The 20,452-nt window shown below is 41.3% G+C and overlaps 1 protein-coding gene across 2 annotated transcripts in view; it reads left to right on the forward strand.

Moving 5' to 3' along the window:
* Positions 1-3,003: 3,003 nt before the first annotated feature.
* The window catches only part of rem2 (RAS (RAD and GEM)-like GTP binding 2), a 35,100-nt gene continuing 17,651 nt past the window's right edge, over positions 3,004-20,452 (forward strand). For both annotated transcript variants that reach the window (XM_085390174.1, XM_085390175.1), the window contains exons 1-3: positions 3,004-3,415; positions 6,134-6,470; positions 9,040-9,113. In XM_085390174.1, the coding sequence (XP_085246300.1) occupies positions 3,404-3,415; positions 6,134-6,470; positions 9,040-9,113 (423 nt within the window). In that variant the 5' untranslated portion in view covers positions 3,004-3,403. The remainder of the gene's footprint in view (positions 3,416-6,133; positions 6,471-9,039; positions 9,114-20,452) is intronic.

A 20,452-nucleotide genomic window follows, 5' to 3' on the forward strand; every position in this document is an offset into this window, starting at 1 on the left:
AATCATATGCACTATATGGACAAAAGTACTGTGCCACCTACACATTACACTCACAGGAGCTGCTCAGCCGTGGGAACCCATGCTGTGAAGCTGCTGGCACATCGCTTTTGTGCTGATGTTAAAGGCAGAGGAGGTTTAGAGCAGCAGCCGAGCATTTGGTTTTATGCACTTTATGCCTCAGCACGTAGTGTATTAAAAAGTTACAGACTTACGGAGACCCTGCTGTGTATCTTAATGTGGTCTGCAACATCTTTGCTGAGTCGCTGCGCTTCCTAAACATTTCCACTTTATGTAAGCGGGAAGAACTTTGCAATGAAGACATCCTGTTACAGTACCACACTCAAACTCAGTGAGCTCTTTAAAGCAACTCATTCCTTCACAAATGTTTATAAAGTGTGTGATTTTAGACACCTGTGATCATGAGACTGAGACTGTATGTTTTCATCCAGACTACCTCAATTTCAGGGCTGGCTTAATATTTATTAACTGGATTGGTGGATAGGTACACTCTACACATTTAAACATTTTCCAATTGGGATTTATTTCTCTCTCTACTCAAACAAGTAAGTTCTTTAAAGTGCTGTCCGTGATATAATTCTTGTTAATGAAGGCCTCATGCCAAAGCCCGTTGGTCAAGTGACAATATCTGTTCTTTCTGCTAAAAGTGTTGCAGGAGCTGCGACCTCTTTAGACCCTTGTGCTTATCCGTGTGCCTTGGAAGCAGGTGAAGTTTTCCCAGAAACCTTCATTTTATTGTTTATTTCAGCAACAGAATAATGTGACAGGAAATAGTTTTAAGGGCTGCTTTTGTGTCATCTTTCATAAGTTTGCCATACGTCTCAAAAATGGTTGTTTTACCTCACAATAATGTCTTCACCTGGCATGGGAGAGGACTGAGTTGTGTAACAGAAACATCATGTATTGAATTAGTCTTCTACTGGTCTTGTTTGCAGTGTGAATCAATGCAACCAAAGCTGCATGGCTGACCACAAAAGTCTGTACTGCTGTATTAAGAATGTAGGGAGATCTCTCACCGATCGCTGCTGTCTCTGAGACCTTGACTGCAGACTCTTGGCTACGATTATGGCCGACGTGTGTTTGTTTTTGAGTGTAACCCAATGTACTGGACATGAACCGCTAGTGCATATGTGTGTGTGCGTGTGTGTCTGTGACCAGTGAGCTGGTTGAGCTTGTATTGAAGGTACTTTGTAGTAGACACACCCAAGGCTAAAAATTTAAGCTTAATACAACTGGACATATATAGCCACAGCACTATAGATCGGTCACAGCAGCCAGTAAAAGACAAACAATGTTCATACATCCAGTCAGTGTTTCACCAGTAAAAGTGGGAAGAGCAGCTACAGCTGTCGTCACAGCGACCAGTTAGATACTGTCAGACATCAGCCATTTAAAGTGAGTTATGAGCACTAAATGTGCCATTTCTCCTTTCCATATCCACAGTCTTTTCCTTAAGTGGCACCACAACTGGAATGGCCTCGCACACCATCTGTTCCGAAGGAACTGGTTTATAAAACATATTGTCGAAGGATGCAAAAGTGTTGCTAGGTAATGCAAAAGTAGTGTTCATGTTTTTCACCTCAAGTAGCTCCATAAAATCAAAACAGACCTCAAAGCAGACAGCAGCCCAGCTTTTGTGGAATTGGGCTTGTTACACTCTACTTATGCTGGAATTGAAATCCCCTCCTGAAATGAGCTCTGTTTTTTTTATGTATGAAGGCCATCTACTGCTATTTATTTCTCTGTGATGCTGCCGGTGTTGTTCCAAAAAAGTGATTTCAGAAGTTCCTATGTGTTTTTAATGTCTAGTATCTTCACTTGTATTTTCAAATAGATTGCAGTGAACAGGATTTACAAAGAGCTTATATATAAACAAAGAAATGACCTGTTTTAGAAGTCTCTTTGTGACCTTACATTATTGTAACCACATTATACTCATTGTAGTTCCTTAAAATATTTTTTATAGAAATCTTATGTTATATTTGTTATAACTTTTCATGCCCAGGTTTCGCTTGAAAATTACTTTTTTTAAAGCTGATTGGAATTTCTACCTTGTGATAATATTCCTTTGGGTATAAAATTACTTGATATCATTAATGAGAGATATGTTTGGAATATTTTTGCCAGATCATAGGCCAACAAGTCATTTATACAGCTTAATTACCACAACTAGTTTTCGGCAAATACTGGAAATCATTTTTTGGCACTTGTTGTGTGAAAAAGAAAAAGAATAGAAAAAAAGATTGTCTGTATTTAAACGGTTTTAAATTACGTGTTGACCTATAATCTGTGAAACACATATCAAACATATCTCCCGTGAATGATATCAAGCTGTTTTAGGCCAAAAAGAGAGCAAAGCGACTTTTATATACCCATTATTTATGAACACAAAACTCTGATTGATTAAAAATGTTTTTTTCAAGAGAGGTGGGGCCAGCAGTAAAATTGCAACAAATATAACATAATAGTTACATAAAGATATTTTAAGTGGTCAAAAAGAGCTGGATTGATTATAATGTAGCAGCAGGTACGTAAAGATACTTGCAAAACAGGTCATTTGCTTGTTTTATATATCCTTTTATAACTCCTCCTTAAATCTCGATGATCCCAGACTATTTATCAATATTGGCAAAAATATAGCAAAAATATTATACATTAAAAAAAATTGAAACACCGGAAATCACTTTTTGGCAACACCCTCATTTCTCTGTACAAGCGTTCAGCGGCAGCGCCTTTTTTTCCCCATCCACGAGATGTCTCTCTGCCTCCCCCTGGCGGCCGCTCCGCCTCACAGACAGAAACTGCTAACAGTTGTCAAAACTGAATGATATTTTTTCTACGGGAGCAGCTCAAACCCTGGTGTCTGACACACACACAGTTATTGAAAAGAACTTAACAAGCTTTTTGAAAGCATTAGAGGGGCACACCACCCCGTACTCATCACTCCCTTCACCTCCAACCCAAGATCACTCTGCAGTCACAAACTGCTGTCCGCTGGAACTCTTCTCAGAGGACATGAGGGGATGCGTTTCGGTGCCGGTGGCTGTCCGTCCTCATCTCCTTCACATAGAAAGTCGCCTCCTATGCCGAGCGGAGACGCAGGTATAGAGTCTTCTTCCACCTGGCAGCCTGCTTCTTCCCATCCCGGCGCTCCACGCGCCGCACCTCTCATTTCTAGCGAGCGGAAGGAGGAAGGCAGGGAGGAGGTGGAGGTGGAGGGGGGAGGTTTTACTCGGCGGAGAAGGGGAAAATAACATCACGTTAAATGAGTCGCGCGTGCCTTTTGGGTGCCGTGCGTTAAAGCCGTGGTTAATGTGATGCCGGGTCTGCAAGCAGCACAGATGACTTGAGCCTCGTTCTGCAAAGAGAAGACTCACCGATAACCATGGCTGACCAGGTAAGGGGACGCAGATGTTCCACTACAGCCTCGTGCGCTCTGCACAATAGCCAGCCACACACTCCAGGTACGCTGCTACAACACCGCCTACGTTTTTTTTCTGCAGCACACTTTGGTTTCTCACAGCTACACTTTCTATGTGCAGGAATCCCTTTTTTTTTCACTTTTATTAGATAATTGTTTTATTATTATTATTATTATTTAGGCTCTTAATTTCTTTCACTATCACGCGAACTTTGACTGCTCATTGGTGACTTAAAGACTGAATATTAATGAACCAGATTTTCTCACCCGGTCTAAACCCCACTTGCTGTTAGGCGTTTCGGCGTTTGCTGTGACAGGATATCTGTGTGTTCTGTAAACCGTCGGCAAGTGTTACACTTCTTAAACGCCTTCGATCCGTTCATATAGTGGAGCACTTAATCCCACAGGTTACTCCATAGATGCTGAGCACAATTATGGATCAGCTGTACAGTAAACACGGCTCGTAAGACTCGAAAGTAAAAAAGACTAACTGGGCTGGAAAGAAACAGCAGTGTCTGTGTGATTGGGCTGCGAGGAAGAGAGAATAAAAACATAGCCTGTAGTATTAATTTTGTATTATGCACTGCTGTTTGCCCCAGTTTCTAGACAGCCTGGCGAGAGAGAGATTAACCCCTGACACGCTGGCGCGATCCGTGGTCACGGTCTCTGCGTAGGAAAGCTCCTCTGAGCGCTGCAGACAATAAAGGCGTGCTTAATTGATTAGATCCTTTGGCTGCTACCTGAGCGACAGGCTTGATGTGTCTGCGTGTGCATGAGAGAGCTACATACTCAAGTGTCACAATCAGCCACACCTTAACTGCATTTTGTTGTAAAAACACTATACAATATTAACAACACTGCAATTACGCTATAGTGCACTTCAAAGGACTGCACTGTTACACTCTGTGCTCTATTTTACACCAGGAAAAGCGTCATGTTAGCAGTCAGAGGATCCTATCTTGAGGCTGGCTGTCCAAACTGTTACATTTCATCCAAGACAGAGGTCTGAATCAGTGTCAGGTCTACAGCCTCCTTACTAGCAAAAACATAATTTTACATTATACCAGTCATACCACACAGTGGTTAAGTCAACGAGCTGTGCAACAGCTTTCTTTCATTTTCTTGTCAGCATTGCTTTGTGACAACAGCAGACAGACTGAATACACATTTTTGAAATTACACTTTCTTTCTTAAAATATCTCAGTTTCATCAGTAGTAGGTGGACTTCTTAAAAAAAGACATCTCCATGCAACACTATACAAAAACACTACAAATGGTATGTACAGAGTAACTAACAATGCAGTACTGTCACAATAGTCCTGTGAATGTCACAATAGTGATGGTATCACATTCACAGGACAACAGTTCTCTGATACATCGTGATATCTGTGGAACCAAATAGAAACTGGGTTTCTTCCATTAACTTTCATTATTCATTTAAAAAACCATTAAATATTAAGTTTGGTGTGTGTGCTGTATGCTATAGTGTACTATTGTATACTAAACTACACTACAGTATAGAGTATTACTATTACTTCTCTTACTATAGTATTCTATGCTATACTATGTGCTACATTATACTATACTATATTAAAATAAACTATAGTATACTTACTATACTATTCTATACTATATGCTACAATATACCTAACCTTTCTGCTATACCTTTTTAGTTTGCTACATTATAGCAACCTACCCAAATCTAATTCAACACGCAAGTTTATGACTTGTAGCTCGTGTCCTGTGACGTGCTCAGCTCAGTAACACAACAGTAGCTGTAAACTGCATTGTAATGTATTTGAGTGTGCTCCTATTATTGTGTCAGTCCCCTTTAATTAAGTGCCAGTACTGTACTTGGCTGTGCCACAGACAGACACAGAGCCACCAATGCTTGGTGCTGCTGTGGAGCTAGATTAATTGCTGTATTAATATTAATGCAGGTCTTCTGTGGTTGACCTGCTGTGGCTGCAAAACACACACTCCCACACACACATGCACTATTGTGCTCGTGCAGAAACACTCACAGCTTTCTCAGCAAAGCCATTGTTCTATACAAAACCACTGGAAGCCTCCAATTATAGATTTCCATTTTTAAAAGACTAAGAATAAAGATGCAGACTTTATGTTTTTGACCTGTTTGCATGTGAATTCCCGCTGTGCACACACTCACCGTGCAGCATATAGCCACCTGAGTGCACTTATTACGCACAGCTGCAGTCTCTTTTTGTCTATCCTTGCCAAATGTTTCCGTGTTACATGCACGCTTCTTGTTGTTCTCTGGTCTCCACCTCATTCTCTGCATCCTTATCAACCTGCTGTCACTTTTCTGTCAGCAGCTCCTACTGCCCTCATATCACCACTCCCCACCTCAACATCACCCTCCTCCTCTCTTAATTTTCCCTTTGACATGCTCTGTGTCTTCATCAGCATCTTTCTCTCACACTGCCATTCATCTGTCTCACCTCTGCTGTTATCACCTCCTTCTCCTTTTATTTTTTACACACATACGCACACAGTGGAAGTACCCTCCCCCTCCCACATTCTCCTGCGATAACATGGACAAGAATAGGCAGCGTTACAGGTAGATCAGCTGTCTGCTTTGAACTTTAAAAATCTGGGAATGCACTCGTGCGAGCAACACCTCCCGCAATGCCCAGTGACAGTCTTTCTTATTTTGTCTCTATTTCACTCTAGTACAGTATGTTTCTAACGACGGCACCCCCGCTTCGACGAGGGAGCACACCCCTGCCTGTCAAGCACCAGCTGCGAAGGGAAGAGGCCGTATCCGAGGACTGTGATTGGATCCCAGGCTTGGAGGAGCCTACCACGTTGCCTATCAGTGACACAGCGGTGCCTCGGGATGAGTCCTTCAGCCAATCGGCTGCTGCCCAGTCATCTTACCACAGCCATGGCGGGGCACTGAGGATAGTGCTACTGGGACAGAATGGCGTGGGCAAGTCGTCGCTGGCCTTATCTCTGGCCGGGCAGTCAGACAGATCCCTCTCTATAGACTCTGAGACACAAGCATGTGGTAATGACCTGGACAGAGATTGATGGAATGTCTTCATACATGCATGTTCACCTATATTCATAGTTTGTTTCCACTTAGTTTTTAACTAGGTTTAACCAAGGTTTAACTTTAGAAAACAGTAAAGCACGCTCATCCAACCACAAAATTCACCCAACCACTCTTTGAGCACTTTTGTTTTGCCATATCATGACTACCTAAATCATGTAGTGTCCAAATGTCTAAAAAAGACTGGTGTACATCAGTAGCGCTTATGCATGAAGGCTATACCTTTTTAGTTTACATTAAGTATAAAACCAAAGAGTAAAACTATGTTTAGGTTTACAATTCTGATCCTGAATTTCTCACCTCCAAGAGAGGTTTACAGGTTTCCCTTTTTTCCTGTTCTTTTTGCTCAGCTCAGCAAATGCTTTTATATTTAGCATGCAGACATTGTGCAGATTGGTAGATGGGACCAAGGGATTCTGCACTAATCCGTACCAGCTGTTTCCACCTATTTTGTTTTTCAGTCTAAGCTAGGATAACCAGCTACTAGCTGTAGCTTTAAATATAATAAAGAGACATGTAAAAGGTCTCAGTGACCTCAGCCAGGCAAATGGGATATTCTGGTTTATTGGTCTTCGTGTCATTGGGTATATTTCTACTTAAGGTATACACGTCTACCATTAAAGCTCATTAAAACTGTCCTGACCCTCTTTCCCCCTCTATCAGTCAGCAGGTCTGTCTGTGGCAAAGATCAGTTTAACACCGGGGATAATCAGCTCTTGTCTCGGCCAATCGATAAGTCACTGTCATTAAGAGACGAACGCTCTCCATCATGCATAAAGCTGACGTATCCTTGACATCATCATGTGGTATTCATTGCTGCCAACATTGTACATTTGGATTTATGCATCATACAGGGAGAGAAACAAAAACCCCTCTCAGACAAGGAGCCTTTACATGTTTCCCCAATGCCACTCTTATCATGCCGGGGAATTTAAGTGGTGCACTAAACCGTTCAATTATTCACACATTAAAATTGCAAAGTGTGGAAAGAAAAAAAAAAGACACAACACCTATTTAATTAGCACTTTTTTAGTAGTTTTGAACAGATGCTCAGAACCATAGCATCTGTGAGTGGAGTAACACCTTACCAGCCAATACGCAAAGTAATTACTTTCCAAAGACAGCATTGATTTACACTGGGAGATTTGTTGTCCCTAAGAGCAGAAATCTCATTGATCCCGGTGAGTTTTCCACAGTTATTGTGTATTTTAATGAAGAAGTGTTTGTGCTAATGGTGTAATGATAGGAAGCTTCAGTTTGTTACGCCTAAATGAATTTACGATATTTAATGGGCACGTACAGTAGCTCCATCTGGCTGCTTTTGTGTATCAAAAAGAATCATCGGATTTTCAAAGTGCTTTGATTTTGCAGCTGTTGCCGGTAACAATTAAAACACGTACAATTAGAAAGAGGGGATCCGTGAGTTTCATGTGGTTGCTGGAAGGTAGCGTACCAACGGCAGTCGCCGCAGTGATTCCAGACGTGCCTGTATTTTAAATGTATCATAAGATTCAATGTCCATTACTCAAAAAAATTGCCTTTTGAGATCAGATGATGGAAAATTAAGCATGCGATTCAAAATAGTGACACATGATGTGTTATTTCTCTATATCAGGGGTGTCGAACTCCAGGCCTCAAGGGCCGGTGTCCTGCTAGTTTTAGATATCACCCTGGGTCAACACACCTGAATCAAATGATTAGTTCATTACCAGGCATCTGGAGAACTTCAAGACATGTTGAGGAGGTAATTTAGCCTTTAAATCAGCTGTTTTGGATCAAGGACACATCTAAAACCTGCAGGACACCGGCCCTCAAGGCCTGGAGTTCGACACTCTATATGGACTCAATCTTCACTGTCTCATATACGCTGCTGCTGTGAATATTCAAAAATGTCTATTAATCTGCATCTGAAAACATTTCATTCCCAAAATAATAAATCTCGTTTCAAGTAGCATTTGGTAAAAATTGACCTTGACTTATAGGAAATGGGGAAAATCTACCTTTTTGACGAGCTGTTTGAAAAGATTTCCTTCTTCGGTAAGAGTAAAGAGGCTTGGACCGAGAGTCGCCGATAAGGCAGAGCAGTTAGACTGGGCTTTAACATATAGGCTTAAAACATTTGTTTCATGGGATTCCTTGACAGTTAAGAAAATGCGGAATATCACCATCATCATTTAAACTGGAGTAAAATAGCATTAAAACATCTGCATTATACCGCCTTCATAAACACATCATTTAGCTCCAAAGCCCGGTCTTTAAATGCTTTGCTGTAATCTTCACAGATAATGATGTAAGAACTCTCGAGTAGGTCAAGGACAGTTTTTAAGACTTAAACTGGTTCATCAGTATCTTGAGGCAGAATATGCAGACAATCTACTTAAGTGGTGAATATTGTGATTCATTCTTTTTATCGCCACAATTCCTGTTATGATTTTCTTTTACAACCTGTCAGACCCCCCCTATTTATTCTTAACATGAGCTGCATTGTCCTTTCTTATGTGTGACGAGGGCGTTTTGTTTGCAGGTGAGGGCTACGAGTATACGGTGACAGTGGACGACGAGGACAGCAAAGTCATCATTTTTGACAACTGGAAACAGGTGAGTGACTGATAGCTTCGTCCTCTCTCTGTCTTCTTTTTTACACATTTAAACCAGTTCTGTGTCCCTTCTCACTCAATGCCCTCTTTCTCTTCCCACTCTTTATAATCTTTGCCTGTACTGAAGAACAGGGAAAGCCATTTGTCTGATTTCACGTGTAAAGAGGTGTAAAGAGAGTGCATTCCTACTTTTGCTTTTACACCTACTTGTGCGTTTGCGTGTGTGTCCTCCACTGTAGAGGGAATCCTGGAGAAGCGTTCGCTGTACTTGATCTCTTTGAAGTTCTCTCTCTCAAAAGTGGGAATCACTCAGTAGTTAACAACATATGTTTCGATTCAAATCTGCTGAAAAAAGACGACTTCTTCGCAGGCTAAAATTGCTCCTGCTACGCATCATCGGTCTTTACAGTTGAACAGTGCGTGCAAGTTAATGTGACCTGGTGGTGGTGATTGTCGTAGCAGGAGAAACTTGAGCACCAGCAGCCAGCTTGTCAAAAAAAAAGATCCTTTTGACACAGAGCGTATTATGCAAAACCAAAAGCCGTGCAGTTATTAATGGCTGTTAATAATGTGATGGAACAGTAGAGCCCTCTAATTAGTATGTAGGGTAGATCATCCTATTCCAGATGTCCACTGGGCTTTCTCTTTTCTTAAGGTTGAATTAGTCACATTTAACTCAGGAGCATCCACAGCAGGGGTGCTCACTTCTTCACTTTTCCTGGTGCCCCTTTCTCACCTCCAGTGTTGTTGCCTTGCAGTCGTTGTGTTTGAATACCCTCGTCTGTTCTTTCGGTGGCTTTTTTTCGTGCTTGCTCGCCTCATTCTGCTGGTTAAATCTTGCTGAGAGTTAATTATATTTGTTATTATGTGCGTGTTTATACAAGGCAGGGCATTAAGGCTGAAGCAACAGAAGCAGTACAGCGGGGAGCTTGGAAGGACTCCAGGGCCGTCTGCACTTGGTGGGGCGAGGGGCAGCAACCCTGTTCAGCATCGCGTTTATGCTAGTATTTTGTTTTGTTTTGTTTTGCAGTAATGCCACTAGATACAATATATATGCACACAGTGTCTAAAGGCAGAGTGTCCCACATACAAACAATCAGGTGCAGAAACAGATGTCATCCAGATGTCTAACGCGTGGCCGGGCATTGAACTAGCACAACATTAACCGCCGGGCACTCTCCATCCCAAGAGGCCAGGCTTCTGGTCTTGTAGTGAGCCGCAAGTGTTCTCCATGGGGCAACCCATCCTATACCCAAGTTACCATAGCAACATGCACAGACACACACACACATACGCACTCAAATGTGGCTGAATTAATCACTCACTCGCTCACGCATGAAATGATGCTGGAATAGTCAGCATCCAACCCTGCTGGCTTTGGGGCTTCATCCGTTCTCTGGCCTGGCCCCATCCTCTTCCTTTCCCAGCAATGCAAACTGCTAAAAAAATGTGAAAAGGTGGCATTTACACCCATAGATTGCTCCTTCAAGTACTTCTCGGTTCGACTCACAACTGATTGGTACATGGACGTCAAGTTGGAGCTACAATTTTCCCCGAACTGCAGGGAGCGTTGCACAACAAATCACAGGTAGAGCGCACCGTAAGGGCGAAAGAACCTGTAAATATGTACAGACTGTACCTGCGTGCGTGAATGCACACTCTGCATCGGCCTGGTCAAATGTGTAAAACAACACCAGCAAACACAGCCACAGAAGGCTGAGAGTCTGCTTGGCCAGACACTGGGACGTTGTGAGTGTTGATGACGTTATAGGGATAGGATGGTTTAAATAAGTCACGATGTGCCAGAAATAGAAACACTGGCACACTTGGCGTTGACCTAGCCAGCCTATGTTGTCCTCCACTCTAAGCCTGAGATTGGTCATTGATTTAAGCTTTAAACAGCCAGTAGGGTCTCTGTGTCAAAGACCAAGTGGACACCTTTTCCCTAAGTGAGTCCTGAAGTTTCCATTGTTATTTGATAGCTTAAAATCTTTATATTTATTGTAAGCAACCAAAACGTGCAGCCTCAGGCCTGGAAGAATGTAGGGCAATGATGCACAGTATGCGTGTTTATCAGCATGGAGTGAGGAGAATTTGCTGCTGCACCTAAGGGTAGGATCGTTTATTATGTTAAAGCAAGTCAGGATGCAATTTGGAAGAAGATAATTGCTGCTTGACCACATTTCTTATCTCAATTAGGAAGGAAGAAAAACACAGTTCAACCAGCCAATTCTTGGAGTATTGAATTCTGTCCAGAGAAGCAACTCCCTGGACATTTTTCCCTTTCCTGTTTTGCTGTTGTTTAGTCTTAAGAGAGTCATTCTGCACTATTTACGGTTCCCCATTTCTTGCCCAAATCCATATAAGCTATTATACCTAAGCAGTTCTGTTTGTTTTAGTCTCCGGTGGGACACTCATCTTGTGCAGATAAGTGTGTAAACAAAAATAAAGGTTGAAGTCACAGTTTTGTGTACTATATTTAAGAGATCAATGTCAACTAGAGAAATTGATTTACTGTATATAAGATTTATACTGTTGGTCACAAGTAGATGAACACGACATCAACAAAAAGCATGTTGTTTAGCATTAGCGCTCCGCTAACCCTGCTGCTAACTCTGCTAGCTGCTTCAGCTATCCATTAGCCCGTTTGTTGTTTCTAGTCACTGTACCTAGTAAACACCAGCATAATTTGACATCAGTAGCTATCTAGCATGGTAGCTAATGTAGGGTGACCACATTTTGATTTCCAAAAAAGAGGACACTTAGCTCAATCATGAAGAACTTGCTTAAAGAAACATATTTAACATATTTAAACGATGCCTTCACTGTGCGGTTAATTAATTGTGAAAAAAATATGTCATATAGGCTTTTACAAGTCAACAAGTGCAAAAAAAGAACTTAAAAACCTCTGGAATTAAATAATGGTACAGAAATAATGCTTAATCTGCATAAAAAAAATTACCAGTATGAGGGCTAGACTGGGAGAAAAAATTGACCAGGGTATTTTGACTGGAGACCGGCCCACCAGGTATTATAGGAAAAACCATAAAGCCAAAAAAACTTTGGTTGTAAGATTCAGATAATTATTTTTTAAAATCTAGACATTTTAAATGAGAATAAGAAAGAAAGGTATTTCTTTGTGCCCCCTTTTCCCTGTTAATGCCCAACCTGGCCCCCTGGCAAAACTTTGCTAGACCCGCCCCTGCACAGTTACCAGCTGTCAGCTACATAGAAAAGGATCCTGGTGTTATTTGTCTCTCAGAAACAGTTCATAACTTCCCTTCAACTCATATATGCCCACCTTAAAGGTAACCCTGTTTCTCCATCACCTGTTTAGCTCTGATGATTCAGTAAGGACATTTCCTGGTTTCATCTTCATGTTTCCCTCTCACCACATATCCAAACCGATATCATATCACTATCAGTAACATCATAGCACCCGCCCACCTGTATAGAAACTCCGTCATGCTAGCTAGTACGCAGTATGAGTTATTGTAACTGACTGTAAAAAGTTAGCACAATGAAAATAAACTACACCTAAATTTGGTTTATATCTGACCCAGATAGACTGCAGGTCATAACTTCACCTGAAGTTCAGTTCACCTGACACTCGGACCAGCGGCCGCCTCGGGTCTCTCCTCCTCCTGCCTCCCGTTTCCCTCATCCACCTGCTAGCCTCTGTGGAAGCTCCGCCATAGACACCACCAAATAACTGAGTTATTTTTACACACCGGCCAGCATCTGGCCAATCCACCACCTTTGATTGTTTATACCGTTACAAAACAACAACAACAAAACCATCGGCCGTAAAAACGAAAAATCACCATCGGCCCACCAGGCAAATGCCCGGTATGCCCGATGGCCAGTCCAGCTATGGTCAGTACGAGGGAAATTTCTTTTGCAGTTCGTCTGAAAAGATGCACTTGCGCTTTGGGATCGTTTGAACATCATTAGGCGCGTTGCTGCGCGCTGTCAGTCCTGTCCTTGAGTGCAGAACAAGCGCTCACAAAGCAGCAGTTCGGGGATGACGTCACACACATGGGTCCTCGAAAATCCCCCCGGACAGAACGTGAAAAGTGCACATGTCCGGGGAAAAGAGGACGGTTGGTCACCCTAAGCTAATGGTAAAAATTTGCTGACCTGGCTTGTTTCAGATGGATTGACTTATTACCCTCAGCTTCTTTGTTATGTCAGTGTCTATCAGTATTGGCAAAGAATAAAGAAAAGAATAAAAAAAGATGGGAGAAATAGCCTTCAACCATGTTATGAGTGTTAACACTGCATAGCTTGTACATACGTCGGGCAACGTTCTTTTTTAAAATGATAAAATAAGAGTAATAATGGCAAAGAACAATCTAATGTTAGCAAGGTTTTTCTAAGCCCAAAAGTCAGATCAAACCTTATAATTCTATGGTCATGGAACAATTCTAATATTATTAATACTTTATTGTGTTTTGGAAAGAAATCCTCTTTTATCCTCAATGTACATAGAGGTCATGGGTCAAGAACAGAGCAGCATCTGGGCAGGGATTCAGGGATTTACTAATAGACAGTTCTGCAGGGAGCTGGTTCCACACACTGACATATTTCAGCTTGAAACTAGGTCATGCAGGGACACCCATTACTACTTTATCCTTTTGTGTATGTTCTGCTTGTGCACTTGTGTGTGTCTGAGGTGGCGTGCAATAGTCTCCATGGTGCACTAACGGTCTTTATGGTGTACTAAGTCTATGCTGTGATGCCAGCTTTATTCAGCAAGCTGTGGTCATTCATGGTTGGATTATGGAATGGGTATGTGTGTGCAGGCGTGTGTCTGACTTACTCAGTGCAGGCCAGATGGACTCAGATATATGTTTCCTTAGGGTTGTCTTTGTGCAGCAGTAAGTAAGTAAAAGAGAAAGAGCGAACCCACTAACTCGGCATTCCATCTGCACTAAGCTTCATCATCCTATTATCAGATTTTGACTACCACAGAGCAAGGTGCTCCTCTGTCCTCTCTTCTTGCATTTGCTCCGCCTTCCTCCTTTGTCCTTTTCCTTGTCATTTTCTGTTCCTCCATTCATCACCTTCGCATCTTTATTGATCTTCCTGCTCTTTCATTTTGCTCTGACAGCCAGTCAGTCAGACAAATACAGCACAGGCCAAAGAGGCAGGCGTGTGGAAAGTGCATGTGATTACTTTTCAGAAAGATGAATGGAGGCTATATACGCCTATATATATATATGTCTGTGTATGTTTGTGAAAATTGTGTGGGGATGTGCTTGACCCTTTTGTTTCCATGTAAAGGCCCTAAAGTAGCTTTGCTTATGTATTTTGTGCTGCAAAGCAAACAGCTTGCAGTCATTCAGGATGTGTGTTTGAAGCAGTGAGAGGATGCTCACACGTCCTCTCAAAAAAGGGCCAAATGCTCTGATTCAGCCTATTTTTTTTAAACCACAACTGGAGGGGATAATAGTCTGAGTGCTCACAGAGCCACAACATGTTATGCAAATCATGCCTGATAAGTGATTCATTGTCCTCACTGTTAATGGATACTGATGTAGTGCATGGCACTAGCCAGCATGAGTGGTTTTTAGAGTGCATGCTAATCTATGTGTGTGTGCATGTGTGGAAAAAGTTGTTTTTATAAAAAAGCTAAAAAAAAAACACAACAATGCATGAAAATTGGTAATCTTTCCAGTTTAATGACAGAGTCGTGTAAAGAAAATAGTCCTTTAAAACGCACATTTGATCGTCTTTGAAACATACAGATAAAAGTGTTGTGCTTGAACAGTAAAAGCCTTCTGTGCTGAAAAGCAAATTTATGACCACTCGTCCACCCCAAATTATTTCAGCTGCAAAGTCAACTCATTTTAAATCCCCCACAACATCACAATGAGGATTCAGATCTGAACTTTAACTAGTCCTTTCAGTAGCCCTCTATTTAATATTTGGATTTACTACTTTTGTCCTGTCACAAAGTCAGCTTGTGATTAAACTTCTACTTTTGGACCAATGGTCACGATTATCTTCAGGCACTTTTTGATATGATGCAGAGTTCATAATTGAATCAAGGATTACAAGCTGCCCTGTCTCTCAGGCTGTATCTCCTTAAAAGCTATTCTTGGTCTGCACAAATTATATCTGCTGTTCCTCTGTACAAACAATTTCTTAGAAAAACACATCTGTAAATCAGACATTCTGCTCTGGGGCAGAATTTACCGAGGTGGTAAGTCCCGGGCAGGCTGTCTGTCTGACATCAGCAGCATTTTTAATTCTTATTCTTACTTTTATTTTTTCATGTCTATTTAAGCGCAATTTATGACAGTATGTTTGCACTGAAGCACCGCAGCAATTTCCTAATGTTGTAAACCTGCTCAACATTTGGCAATAAAACCCTTTCTGATTCTGATTCTGATTTGCAGAAGATCTTTGCTATGATGAGCAAAACACTCTAGGCTCTGCCCCCACCCCCACCCCCAAGGAATTTGTATATGAAACGCCATTGAACCCTTCTATTTGACTGTTTCTAACTGATTTACTCGATTATATTCCCTTCATTACAATTTTTCGGACTCTTTTGGTAAAATCACTCTCCATCATTTTATCTGTTCTCAGAACTAATCCATATACACAACCTGACACACACACAAAAAAACCCAACCCACAGTGTTCAGGACATGTGGTTCCTGGGGAAAACTAGCTTTTCTTCTTTATAATACAGTGAATGCATTACAGTGTACTTTGAATTACCTGCTAAGTTGAAGCCGACGAATGATTTGTTCAGCTTCAGAGTCACGTCTCGGTGCTGGGTCAGGCCCGAGGACAGGCTTTGATCCGATCTTTGATCCTTCGTCTGCAAACTTGCTTCATTTCAATGCTGCTGCGTTGGAGGAGAGGGTCGCTGGTCCAAAGTGGAAAAGAAATGCTTTGGTCTACTTTCACGAGGTTCACCTGACTCATACTGTTGAATTAATCATTGCACTAACAAGACATCTTATAAGACAAAAGCAGACACATTTTAAATATTTACTCTTGGAGGAGATTTGGAGGTTTATTTTATTTCTTTTTAACATAAGATAAACATCACCCAGGTGATTGTTGCAGAAATGACACAGTCTTCAACAACTCAGTGTTCCCACATTTTCAATCTTCACTTATTTTCATGAAATAACGAGAACATGATCTATCACATGAAATTTGTTTTAAGTTACTGTTCTTAATGTTGCAGTTTTCATCATCCTCCTTGTTCACCACCTATATGAGTCTTTAAAAAGTGCTGATTTTGATTCAGAGAATAGTGCAGAAACTTTGTTACACACTTTAAGCTTCTCAAATAGTTTCCACCAGTTCAAAATCAAGTGTTTGAAGTTTCAATGAGATGTACTCCAGCGCAGCTCCATCAATATTATCTTTGCCAGGAACAGGAAATGTGGAGACGTTAAGTCTTAGAAAGCCTTTTCTTTGTCATTTAGAACAGATTCTAACTAAAGCTTTATGTTTATGCTGTTTTTATGGCCCCTAAAAGTCAGCACTAAAACTAAGCATCATGAAACTGAGGCTATCAATAACAGAGAAAGTAATGCACAGTCATAAATGATGGGTAACAGCATGAGGCATAAGGAGGAGTCGTTTGAGGATTTAGCCCAAAGCTACATTCACCCACAGAAAAAAAGGCCATTCTTTATTGATAATTTCAATATAGAGCCAGTATCACAACTGTAGCTTTGGAAACAAATATTGTTCCTTTATTTTAATCGGGGTCGCAGATGCCAACAGACTTAATAAACTAATCCGTAAGGCCAGCAATGTTGTGGGGATGGAGCTGGACTCCCTCAAGGTGGTGTCGGAGAGGCGGATGCTGTCCAAGACAAAGACAATGTTGGATAACACCTCCCACCCACTCCATGACATGCTGGTCAGTCACAGGAGCACGTTCAGTGAGAGACTGAGATTACCGAAAAGCACCACTGAACGACACAGGAAATCATTCCTGCCTGTGGCCATCTCCCTGTACAACGCATCCACTTAACACACTGTTTGCTGCTACAACTACACATGTTTCTTTTCCAACTATTTATTTATGAGTGACTTATGTATGTATGTATGTATATATATGTATATATTGTACTATTCTTAGTTAGTGTATTGTCTGTCTTGTCTTAATGTTGGTTTAAAATGGAGCACTGTAACAAAAAATAATTTCCCCCAGGGATCAATAAAGTATTCTGATTCTGATTCTGATGACTGTGTAATCATCTGAGTCTGAGAAGCTCAGCCCCAGTGCAGGGAAAATTCAGACATATCTATTTATACATAATTATTCCTACCCATATGGAAAAGATATATATAAATCTTATAAAGTTTGTATCTGTCTTGTGTGAAACTTGTATGAAAAGCATACAAGAGTGAAAACAGATATAAGATCCCTTGAAAAATTATATAATGAAACTTGTATGTTTTGGATACTTACTAAAACAATATATGAAAGTAATGAGAAAGTGGCTACTTTCATGAGTAAATCATGTAAGCCTTATATGATTTACTCATGAAAGTGGCCACTTTCATGAGTAGTCACATATAAGTTTTTACTAGAGCAGGGCGATATGGCCCAAAATATTGATCACGATATATATTTGAAAATTTGCGATAACGATATAACTGACGATATAATTGATGCGAGACAAAATACAACTCCACAACATTACTAGCGCAAAAAGAAAACCTTCCATTTATTTCACTAAAACAAGAAGCTGGTTTTTATGTACATTAAAGCTTTGTAAAAATGTAACAGTGCAAATGCAAATTTCTAGCTGAAAGTTTAACCAAAAGGCATTTCCAGTAGAAATGGGCTGACATATCCTGAGCATAACCATGTATAATATCCACTGAAGTTAAAAAGAGGTGCTTTGCAACATTAAACTGCAGTGTGCAGTACGTATGTTTCGGACCATAAGGTGCACGGGATTATAAGGCACATTAAATGGCCTGTATTTTATATAGCGCTTTACTAGTCCCTAAGGACCCCAAAGCGCTTTACATATCCAGTCATCCACCCATTCACGCACACATTCAAACACTGGTGATGGCAAGCTACATTGTAGCCACAGCCACCCTGGGGCGCACTGACAGAGGCGAGGCTGCCGGACACTGGCGCCACCGGGCCCTCTGACCACCACCAGTAGGCAACGGGTGAAGTGTCTTGCCCAAGGACACAACGACTGAGACTGTCCAAGCCGGGGCTCGAACCGGCAACCTTCCGATTACAAGGCGAACTCCCAACATTAAGCGAAACAAAGCAGTCAGATAAATCAAACTTTATTAAACTCATTCTTCTTGCTTCCTCCACTTCTGTACCATTGATTCATTAATGTTGAATTCTCTGGCAGCTGCTCTATTCCCATGTTGTTGCAGTATATTAATGACTAACCTCGTATTGTGGATGGATTATCTCAGTTGTTCTCCTGACTGAAGTTTCGTCCGTTTACAGCATCCTGCCATGCGATTGCATTTGTCTCTAACCATGAGGAACCTTCACGTTAACTTTTATAAGTGGAAAAGTGTTAGTGTTCGTCCTCCAGCTTCACTGTTTATGTTATGCTAACATAGCTGTGTCGCTAGCGATTACGTAGCCCATCATTATATACCAGCTAGCCCAACTTCAGTAACCCTACAAACGTCACTGCTGTTTAGTTTCCTGTCTTCATTTATGTTGGAAGTGATAGCAGAGCTGTACGTTTGATTTTTTTCAGAAATCTCTCAGTCAGAACATGCTATATCATGTTTAGGTAACTAGCGAAACTAGCGAGCTAACTTCCGCTAGCTTCCTGCTAACTTCTAACTCCGTTAAATGTAATACATTTTGTTTTCATGGATGCCTGGAAGTTAAACTTCATAGTTACACCTGGTAAAGCAGCAACGCTGATCGTTTTATTAAAGATGAAAGAATTTAGACAGTTTTTAACTCTCAGTGATGCTGCAGTGTTCGTTTGACCTGAAGTGTACGGAGTTTAGGACCCAGATTACTCCCAGATTTAAGAGCATCTTAGTCCGACAAATACGACAATAACGACGGCCGCTTGTATGTTCTGCAAAAAAATGTGCTTTGTTGTGTATCTGACGGACAAACACCAAACCAGTTCCACATCACTGAAGTTGCACCATTTTTACAAACCAATTCTGGTTCATCTGTTTCACTCAACAATCGGCCATGTGCGTATGAAAACAAAGGCACTGCGCATGCGCGTTTTACTCATATTCTATCGCGATATTTCATTTTCCTATCGTTGCCTAACATTATACCGGTATTACCGTGAACGGTATAATATGGCCCAGCCCTAGTTTTTACTATATCTTTTCCATATGGGTAGATAGTCAAACTTATGGATCAGATCCAGGGATATGTGAATATTGAATGTGTTATTCCAAAACAAATCTACTACTCTGACTTCTTTCAACTCTACTGAGAAGTCCTCCAGACTTTGAAACTTAGCACTAAAAGGTTTCCCTCAAAAAAAACGAAGTGGTCCCAGGACTGATGAACACTTCTTTTGTGTTTCTGAGCATTTAGCTGTGCCTCCTGTGTTGCGCTTGTCTGAATATCGCTGCCTTTTGTCTGTCTTGCTTTCATTTCAATTCCTGGTTTATTTTAAAGGTTAGTTCTTTTTGTGGATATTTGGGTTTTTAATTCCTTCTTTTATTCCCTTCCCTACCCTTGTTATTTTCTTGTTTGACTTCACCCTGGTGTTTACACAGTTTGCATTCATCCTGCTGGCTCTCTGCATTTGGTTTCCTCTTCTTCAGTTGCATTGGTTTGTTGGATTTTCACATTTTGGCAAAATGTTGTTCAATTCAGCCAGACGAGTCCCTGTTTTTAATCTTGATAATTCCATTAAATTCCCCTGAATGCTCTATTAGTACTGTGTGAATGTTGTGGATGATTGTATGTGCACGCGTGCCTGGCTTTTGTATTTGTGTGTGCATGGGAGGAGTTGGTATTGACAGATGGCCTGCTCTCCGTGAACAGAGAGAAGCTGCTTAATCAAGAGAGGGAGAGAGTTGGCGCTGTCCCGAGTTGCTCTGCCTCCGTTTGATAGAGAGGTGTATTTACTTGGTCACAGCCTTCTTCCTGGATCGGTTCATTGCCCATCTAATCGATGTCTACTCTATTTTTGTACGGCTTTTCTCGCAAAGATTTGTCCCTGATTCTTTCTCTGTCTTGTTTTCATTCTTCCTCCTGATCCCCCCCCCCCAATTCATCAGTGACAGGTGGCCGGTGGCTCCCGTCCCCCTCCTTCCTTTTCCTCTGCTTGTCTTTTGCTGTGTGCTGTCAAACAGATAGCCTGCCAAGGTGCTCCCCAT

Source organism: Rhamphochromis longiceps, linkage group LG18 (assembly GCF_057381845.1).
Source record: "Rhamphochromis longiceps isolate RC_006_pf linkage group LG18, R_longiceps_female_GT1.1, whole genome shotgun sequence".
NCBI classification, from domain to species: Eukaryota; Metazoa; Chordata; class Actinopteri; order Cichliformes; family Cichlidae; genus Rhamphochromis; species Rhamphochromis longiceps.